Source organism: Condylura cristata, unplaced genomic scaffold (genome assembly GCF_000260355.1).
Source record: "Condylura cristata isolate star-nosed mole 26May11 unplaced genomic scaffold, ConCri1.0 scaffold00023, whole genome shotgun sequence".
NCBI lineage: Eukaryota > Metazoa > Chordata > Mammalia > Eulipotyphla > Talpidae > Condylura > Condylura cristata.
The window spans coordinates 18,604,418-18,613,717 of NW_004567124.1; the positions used below are offsets into that span (position 1 = coordinate 18,604,418).

The 9,300-nt window shown below is 33.6% G+C and overlaps 1 protein-coding gene across 1 annotated transcript in view; it reads right to left on the bottom strand.

Annotated features, from left to right (window-relative positions):
* USP8 (ubiquitin specific peptidase 8) overlaps positions 1-9,300 on the bottom strand; it is a 53,147-nt gene that overhangs the window by 30,196 nt on the left and 13,651 nt on the right. The window contains exons 3-4 of the mRNA XM_004687797.2: positions 5,954-6,098; positions 2,782-2,867 (exon numbers count right to left, since the gene is read on the bottom strand). Coding sequence (XP_004687854.1) covers positions 2,782-2,867; positions 5,954-6,098 — 231 coding nt within the window. The remainder of the gene's footprint in view (positions 1-2,781; positions 2,868-5,953; positions 6,099-9,300) is intronic.

The window sequence follows — 9,300 nt, forward strand, 5'->3', positions numbered from 1 at the left end:
TACTATCTAGTCTTTAGTTAAGGAAATTCACCTATGTCTCCTACTCAGAGCAATGTCTTTTACTGTCTAGACCTCAAGGAAACTCACTTAAAACCTTTTAGCAAGTTTCTTTAAAGAACTTTTCCAAAATCTGATTTGCAAGAAATTTCCTCTTCCTGCCTCCCAAAATGTCTCAGGTAGGAAAAAAACCCATTAAGTAGTAGATAAGGTTTAAGGGACTTTATTTTAGTTAATCTTCACTATAGTAATATTAGTCTTAAACTTTGTGCATCTATGTAAAGGTCAAAAAACGACCCCACACTATTCTTAGAAAAAAGGTGATTGTGATCTCAGCCCCTTTCGTATGCTAATGTCATCCCCCTGCCTGCTAGAAATCTATAAAATAAACCTCTGCTGAAGGCAGAGCAGGAAGATTTGCACCCAACTCCGACTCCCGCGTCTTCCTCACTCCCGCTCCCCTTTACTCCCCAATTTTTAGAATATCGCCTGGCCAACGTCGTTCCCACCTGGAGACCCTGCCTGTGTCAGCCTCTCAACAGCCTGAAATCGGGGTTGGTCCCCAACATAGGACCTATGGTCACAAAACAGGAGAGGTTCTGTGATTAAAGGAGACTGAAATAATACTAAACATCTTTTCTGACCACAATGATCAAACTAGAATCAACCATAAAAAAGGAGAAGCCTCTCTTGGAGCCTAAACAACATGTTACTGAATGACTACTGGATTAACAAGAAAACCGAAGGAAAAATGAAACAGCACCTGGAGATGAACAAAAATAGAGGTATAATGCACACAAATCTACACAATGCAGCAAAAGCAGGATTAAGAGGGAAGTTTATAGCAACACATTTCCATATAAAGAAAAAAGAAAGAGCTCAATTTAATAATGAGACATTATGCCATAATAGGAAAAGTACAACCAACGCAAAGCCGTAGAAGAAGAAAAAACAGAGCAGAAATAAATGAAATAGAAAATAAAGACAATTCAAAAAGTCAATTAAAAGAAATACTGTCTCCTTTATTTTGAAAAGATAAACAAAACAGACAAGCCTAGTTAGGTTTGTCAGAGAGAAAACTCAAATAACAAGAATCATAAGAGGAGCAGTTACAACCTATAACCAGAGAAATACAGATTCTACAATGAACATCTTTATGGAAACAAACAGGAAAATCTAGAAGAAATGGACAAATTCTTGGAATCATACAACCTCCCAACACTGAAATGCGATGAAACAGGAATCTTGAATAGACAAAGCACAAGCAAACAACCACAAGCAAAGATATTAAAGCAGAAATCACGGAAGTACTCATGTGCCTATTTCTTCTCAAAGCCTTCCCCAAAAATCAAAGACAAAATACTTAGATATATTTTATGAAGCCAACATTACTCTGTTTCTAAAAGCACACAAAGATATCACCAAAAAACTACAGACCAGTAAACTATGATGAGCAGGTACAGAATTCTCAACAAAATCTTGCAAAACAAATTTTTAAATTTTTAAGTGTCACGCATTATGACAAAGTGGGGTTTATTCCAAGGATGCAAGGATGATTCAACATTGAAATCAATGTAATTTACCACCAATAAAAGGATAAAAATCATGTTAAAATATGAATAAATGTAGAAAAAGCAATGGAGAAGATTGAATATCCAGTTATGATTAAAAATTTCAAAAATATGGATATAGAAGTAACATACATCAATATGATAAAGGTCTCATAGGACAAACTCACTACTAATATCAGTAGTTAAAAACTGAAAGTTTTCCCTGTAAAATGAGGCAAAAAACAAGGATATTTGCTCTACTATCCTATGTATGAGAACATATATTTGCAGAAGTGTGAACTTATACTACTGTAAGATATATACAGTTAAAACTTCATTCACTTAAAAGTTATTTTGAATATAAATATGTACAGGTAACAAGGAACTGAAAGAAAGATTCTGAGAGTCCAAAGGGTAGAATAAAGAATATGATTAATGTAGGTGGTAATATGATTGAGAGAATACTAGGCAAATCCAAGAGAAAACTTAATAAAGAGTAATTCAGAGATTACAAGAAATTTTATTATTATTTGTTGATTAGCAGACTAAACGAAGAGGGGAGCAGTGACTCTATATATTATCATCCACTTTTACGTATTTCATTCTCAAAATTAGTAACTCTAGAAAGGACAAAAGAAATATTTATTTTTTTGGTTAAAGGTGATCTTTTAAAGTTAAAAGATCCCATGAAAAAAGTGACGAAAAATATAAAACTAAAAAGGGTTTCTATTAAAGAATGACTACTAAGAAAAATTGAAACATACTACTTTTATTTTATAAGCCTGATAAGAACAAATACTATCATGACAAATACTAGAATTAGATTTTTAAAAACATATATAACTTTTGAACTGGTCTGGTCAAAATTAACAGTTAAATTAAATATTTCATCTTTAAGACCAGTGTCCAAGTAGCCCAGAACACATGGAGTATAAGCAGAATTATATTTTTCTGAAGAGTACTGTCAGAAACTTAGAAATACTGCACCTGAGATCTAATTTGAAATATCAATGTCTACTTTAATAGTCAATCATTCTGAACATTTTCTAAATTTCAAGAGAATATCAATGGTACATGGACATAAAATAGGTGATAAGGAAAAGATTTTAATTTGTGTCTCCATTGGCATAAGACTTATTTTGGGGATTCATAATGCTTGGTCAGAAATAAATGAATACATTCTAAATATTTTTATATTTATATTTAAAAAAAAATTTTATAATAATGTCTGTACCTGAGTTTAAGGCTTTCAGAGAGTCTTTCAGCTTCTTCAACAGCTTTTTTGATGTTTGATGGTCCAAGCATAGAATGAACATACTCCTAAAATTATAGGAAAGTTATCCCATAAATGTTACTACTGGTGACTGTATACAGCATTAATGCTAAATACATTAAAGTCATAGTGGTATGTAAAGCAGAAAGGCAAACACTATACGATTGAATGAAGTATTTCTTTAACATTAAAAAACTCAGTAGGTAATAAATTTTACTTATTTGTAAGGTAACTTAAAGAAATGTAAATTCTACTATTACTGTTTATGAATAAAAGTTAAAAACTAAAGAGCTTGAGAGCGACATTTTTCTATAATAAATAAGTTACCTTGCATTTGTCTATAGTCTCAGAACAGTTAAGGCAAATTGTGTTCAGATCAACATCACAGGTTTTATTTTGGCTTACTCTTTTTAAACTCATGTTTCTGCTTTCAGCTGTATTTTACAATAGCTACCCTCTCCATTTTAAATGCAGTCAACCAGTTTGACACAGAAAACAAGTTTTACACTTGAGGAAACTTTAAATAACAAAATAGAAAATAAATCATCAATATTATCTAGCTTAAAAAAACAACAAATGTTTTGGCACATTATTTACTACTAGTAATAAGCACAATGAAGTGTTTAAGTGACTTCTTTAACAGATCACTCATCAGATACTACAATGAGATATTTTCAAATCAAGGTTGGTTTAACAAGACAACAGTCTTGTTAAACGTTTAACAGACTTGTTGAAGTCTGTTAAACACTTACTGGATTTAATTTGACAATCTGACTTTGCTCTACCAGCACAGTTAATCACAGATGAATTGGAAATGAAAATGTATAAAAAAGACCAAAGGCCAGATATCCCCATGCTTAGATCTTCCCAAAGTAGTGAAAAGAGCTGGTGGAACAAATCTATTGCCAATAGTTAGCATGTGTTGCTCTAAAAGTAGATCACATTTCAGTTGTCTATTCTTTTATTTTTTTTTTAGTGTTTATTTTATTTATGCATACAAGAACTGAGGACTAGGCCAAGAGGTGGGGGATGGAGGGGGGAGGATTCACCAGAGACAGAGAGGGGAGCAGAATATGCAGATCTACTGAAATACAATGCTGAAAAGAGAAGCAAGACAGGAGATGTCTGCTATGCCATGTTGGTCAGCTCCCTGGACAAGGACCAAACTCATGCCACAATGGCTGGTGATAGTAAATGTTGAGACTTTAAATCCTATACCACCAGAGAGACCCTGAATTTATTATTTTAAATAAAAGAATAAGTAAAAAGGTCCTTCACTATGTAATTTCTTTAAAACAGCTTGGTCAATATTGTGTTAACTGAAAATCATAATGTACTTTATTTCTGTTGCCACAATGTCTGATTACATCATGATACAATATGTGCTACAATATTTTAATAGAAAACAAGGTTTAATCATTGCTGTGAGATTTCTATGATAAAAACATGCAAAAGAAAAAATTAAAAATACTAACTTCTTTTATTAGTTTTTGATATGAACTTATTAAAAAGCCAGCCGATATGCCAGTCAACCATAAATACTGGAAACTTTTTTGTATTTGGGCATGCCTGCTACAAACTCCCAGGAGACAGTTCCCTAATATTTATTACAAATCTCTGTTCTCTTAGAGAAACACAGTAAGTATGAAAATCTTCAAATTTTCAATACTATCTACAATCTGCAAAATGAAAAAAAAAATCATCTAATTCTTATACAACTAAAAATATCTGCTTCTTAGGTTTACAAAGTAGAACTTATACCTACTCATAAACTTGCAAAATCAAACATCTCTTATGACTTCTCAAACATGTTTACCAATGAATATTTAGGATTATGAAGAATACCATAGAGATTTAAAAATACAACTAAAATTTTATCTGGACATTGCAATACTAACATTTTCAATATACTGTTTCCCCCTTTACCTGACAGCCTTGAAAACAGTTGATAAAAGCTGATGTTTTCATGAGTAAGCAATAAATTTAACATGTTCTCTATTAGTAATTTGTAAAATTAACAAGTTTTATTAAACCTTAATTTTTCCCAAGTGCAAAACAAGTGTGAAAGACAAGTTTCGATAGAAGATTTGTGACATTACATTCAGTCTCTGCTGGCTATAAAGGTAAAAACCAGAAAATGAACTAGTTAATAAATCTGAAACTTTACATACTGGAAGTGTACTCAAGAAGTCAGGCTAAGTAAAACAAAAAAACAGTTTTAAATAGTAGATGAGGTGCCCGAGACAGAGAAAATGAAAATAAGTCCTTTCACTCAAAATAAGGACCTGAACAAATGTGAGTAAATAAGTAAACTCCTTCTGCAGGGAGTTTCCTAACCTGAACTTCTCTTGCACTATCAACTATTCACTTTGGAAATGCAATACTCTCTGAAAATGGGGGAAAAAAATCTCTTACTAAAATTTATTCCAGTGCTTCTCAAGTTAAAAAAAAAAAAGACAGCTATGAAAGTACTCAGAATCTTACCAAAGGGGAAAAAAAAACTATTAGAAAGAGAAAGCAAAAACTAAACACATACATAAAATGACCCTACCACAATAGACAAAACAACACTAATATCACTAAAGTTATCCAAATTTACAAACCTTGACAAAATATTTTAGTTAATCCTTTAATATGGCTTCAGAAAAATGCAAGAATGCCCAAAGGGTTAAAGCAAAAAAAAATATATGGAAGTGGTCAGTACTGATTTTGCAAACTGAAACCTTTAATATATAACTACAATGTCAGTCAAATAGAAAATGTTACCATTAAAAGAGTGACACTTTATGAAAGTAAAATTATAAAGCCATACACACACACACACGTATATTTTAATGCATTAGAAAGTGAATCCACTCCTTGTCCTGGCAATGATATAACAAAAGAGCATGAATTTTGCTATAAATTTACACTAACTACAGGCAAATTAAGTATTTGTATATTTAATACAAGTATGTGCTTGTGTATGTATACAAACATATATATGAAACTAAATCTTGAGCTGCTCCTCTATCTGTATAAGTTTGAGCCTAATGTTACAAATGTGATCTAAGTTTCAGTAATAGTTAAAGCTTTTTAGAGAATCAATAGCTGTAGATAAATCAGCAAATAAAAATGCAGAAATAAAAGGTACCTGTTGTTGCTTGAAATCAGACCTATTTTTGATAAGATTATAAACAGCCACATATTTCATGTATAAAACATAGGCCTTTTCTTCATCACGATCTAATCTGCTTTCTTCTGCTGTCTTGAAGATCTTCAGGGCACTCTGTACATAACTTAAAATCAGAGAAAAAATCATTAAAATACCAACAAAAAATTTGGGAATGTCATGAATAAAGTCCACAATTTAAGCTGCACTAATTCAGAGTAGATACAAAGACAAACATAAATTTGTGTACTACTGAAAATTCCCCTTATGCTACAAGTGATTCTATTTCATACTAGTTATTTATATGCCACAAAATTGCTCAAAATGCCTTCTCAATCTCAAAATTTAAAGATAAATGCTGTCATAAACTTGAGAAAGTGGTCCTTCGGCACCCATTTAACAAACATATTCTATCATTAATGAACATAACTGCATACAATTTTTACTGAAGGAATGGAACAAATATATTTATCACTTTAATGCTAAAATGAATACTTTTTTATTCTCTTCATTTCTTTCTCACTATGATGTAAATTTCTCCCCAACTAAAAATCCAAGAAAATAGAGACAGATAAAAAGAATATTAGTTCAATCTTTTTATTTGGTTCAAGTTTTCTACAAATGGTTAAACTGCACACTGATTCATGGATGGTCAAAGAAAGAGAATGTCAAAAATGGCTTAAAGTTTCATTTCAGTAAAGTAATTTGAAGATTATGTGATGTTCATTGTAAGGACATTTTCCTGGTTTACAGTTTTTGGAAAGCAAATTAAACAGGCATTTCTGCAAAAGGAACTCACACATGTAGGACAAAAGTTTAGGCAACCAAGTTATACTGACAATACTTACATAAAATGTATTTAATAAATTGACTCAAAGCCATTCATCTTTTTACTATAATTCCTTAATTGTGCATGCATATTTAGATATCAATTGATGATGAAGCTGGTCAAGCCAAGAAACTAGAATACCATATAAAAGGAATACAGCCCAAGTGGCACTGAGAACCAAAGATGGTCCTGTACAAGGACAAATCAAGTCAGTATGTATTCCCTACCTAAAATGGCACACCATAGTGACAAGATGAAAGAAAACCAAAACAATATAATATAGGGTTTCTCTACAAGAGGCCAAAGTCAGTGCAACAGTTCTTTGGTTTCTCCAAATTTCTTTTATTCTGATGTTTGTACATCTCATAGGCCTATATGTAACAGATCAAACTGACTATAGTGCCACTGTGAGTCCAATAAAGAAGTCAAACATTATACAAGGGTTCCAGCAGTCTCTAAGAGTGCCATGACACAGTAAGAAAGAACTTAAGTTCATGGCAGTATATTCAGGAAGTTCTTTTGATATATCACTTCCTGTGGGATCAACGTGGTTACAGAATTAAACCAGAGGTTGCTATAAAGGATTGACTTCTTGGGACCTCCCTGCTGGCGCAACAGGTTAAAGCACAGCACTATGAAGTATTGGCAGTCATCTAGGCAAGAGTTCAATCTCCATTAGTGAGGTGACCCACATGGCACAGCAGAACTCTCCTGACCTGCCCACTGCTCCCCTCAGCAGTATATTTCAGTAAATCTGCCTGTTCTGCTCCATACTTAAGTCTTTGGTGAATCCTCTCACTGTCCCCATACCTCTGGCCTGTATCCCAGTTCTGTATGCATAAATAATAAATCTTTCGTTAAAAAAAAAAAAAAAAGCCCGCGGGGATTACAATCGGGATGGAAAAAAAAAATGTACAAAATGATGTAAAAATAAACTTTTGTAATAAAAAAAAAAGGATTGTGTTCTCTTAAATTTAGCTAAAACTCTTCAAGGTAAATTTATCTTTTCCATTTTCTCCTATTTGAAAATCACGCAATAATGATTTAAGAACTGCTTTTTCACATCAAATATTACCATCTTAGCTAAAGAAGTAGACCAATTTTTCTGTTATTTTTGCTGGCCCCCAAAGGGGAAAAAGTACATTTTGTTCTTAGCAATATTTAGGAGGTATCAGTTCTCTCTGGGATTTTCTTTCCTGATCTATTTTAGAGTTACTGTTACCCTCCTGTCTTCATTCTTGATGCTTTATTTTAAAAACTCTTATTTCCAACTCAATAATATGTGATTCCTTATCAAACTCAGAGTCTTCTCCTTTGTTAGTCAAAATAAATTCAGGGGGGTCCTCCCTGGTGGCCCAGCGGGCTAAAGTACAGCACTAAGAAGCTTAAGCCACTTCCTCATGAGTTTGATTCCCGCCTGCCCCGGAGGTGATCCACATGGTGCAGGAGACCTCTCCTGACCCGCCCGCTGCTCCCCTCAGCAGTGTACTCTGTCGATCTGCCTGTTCTGCTCCCCGTTCTGTCTCTGGTGAATCCTCTCATCCTCCACATCTCTGGCCTGTACCCCAGTTCTATATGAATTAAATAAATCTTAAAAAAATAAAGAAATAAAAAAAATAAATTCAGGGGAAGAGTGTTCCTATGTTTCCTAAGATAAAAGTATCTAAAAGTGGTCCTCCCTGGTGGCGCAGCGGGTTAAAGCACTGCACTGAGAATCTAAAGCCGCTTCTGCATGACTTCGATTCCCGCCTGCCCCAGAGGTGACCACATGGCGTGGCAGACCTCTCCTGACCCGCCCGCTGCTCCCCTCAGCAGTGAACTCAATAAATCTGCCTGTTCTGCTCCACACTCAAGCCCTGGGGAAACCCCCCAACGCCCCCCAGACCCCGGGCCGGAACCCAGTTCTGTATGCATAAATAAATAAATCTTTAAAAAAAAAAAAAAAGTATCTAAAAGTTAAGAATTTTAGTGATGCCATATTTTTAGCAAAATTACTTCCAGTAAGTAGCAAAATAGCTGAACCTCTCCCTCCCTATTACATTTTCTTTCAAGGAAGAGTTTAATGTTGTCATCAGAAAGATATCTATATAGCTTCTAGAGACCTCCATAGATGGATATATCCTAAAAAATAAAAATATATAAATCACCAGGTTAAAATTCATACCAAATTAGCACAAATTATTGAATACTGGACAAAAATATTTGTTTTTCAATAAAAGAAAGATCATGCTAAGATCATACTTATATGTAAAATACACATAAGCATAAAAAGATCTTTAAGTATATTTACATAACATTTTATGAAAACATGTTAACTGTGGCTGAATGATTCTTATAGAGTCCTTTTTATCCTTAAAAAAAAAAAAAAAAAAATTTAGGCCTTCCCTGGTGGTGCAGTGGGTTAAAGCACAGCACTGAGAAGCTAAAGCCACTTCCGCCTGGGTTCGATTCCCACCTGCCCCAGAGGAGACCACATGGCGTGGCAGACCTCTCCTGACCG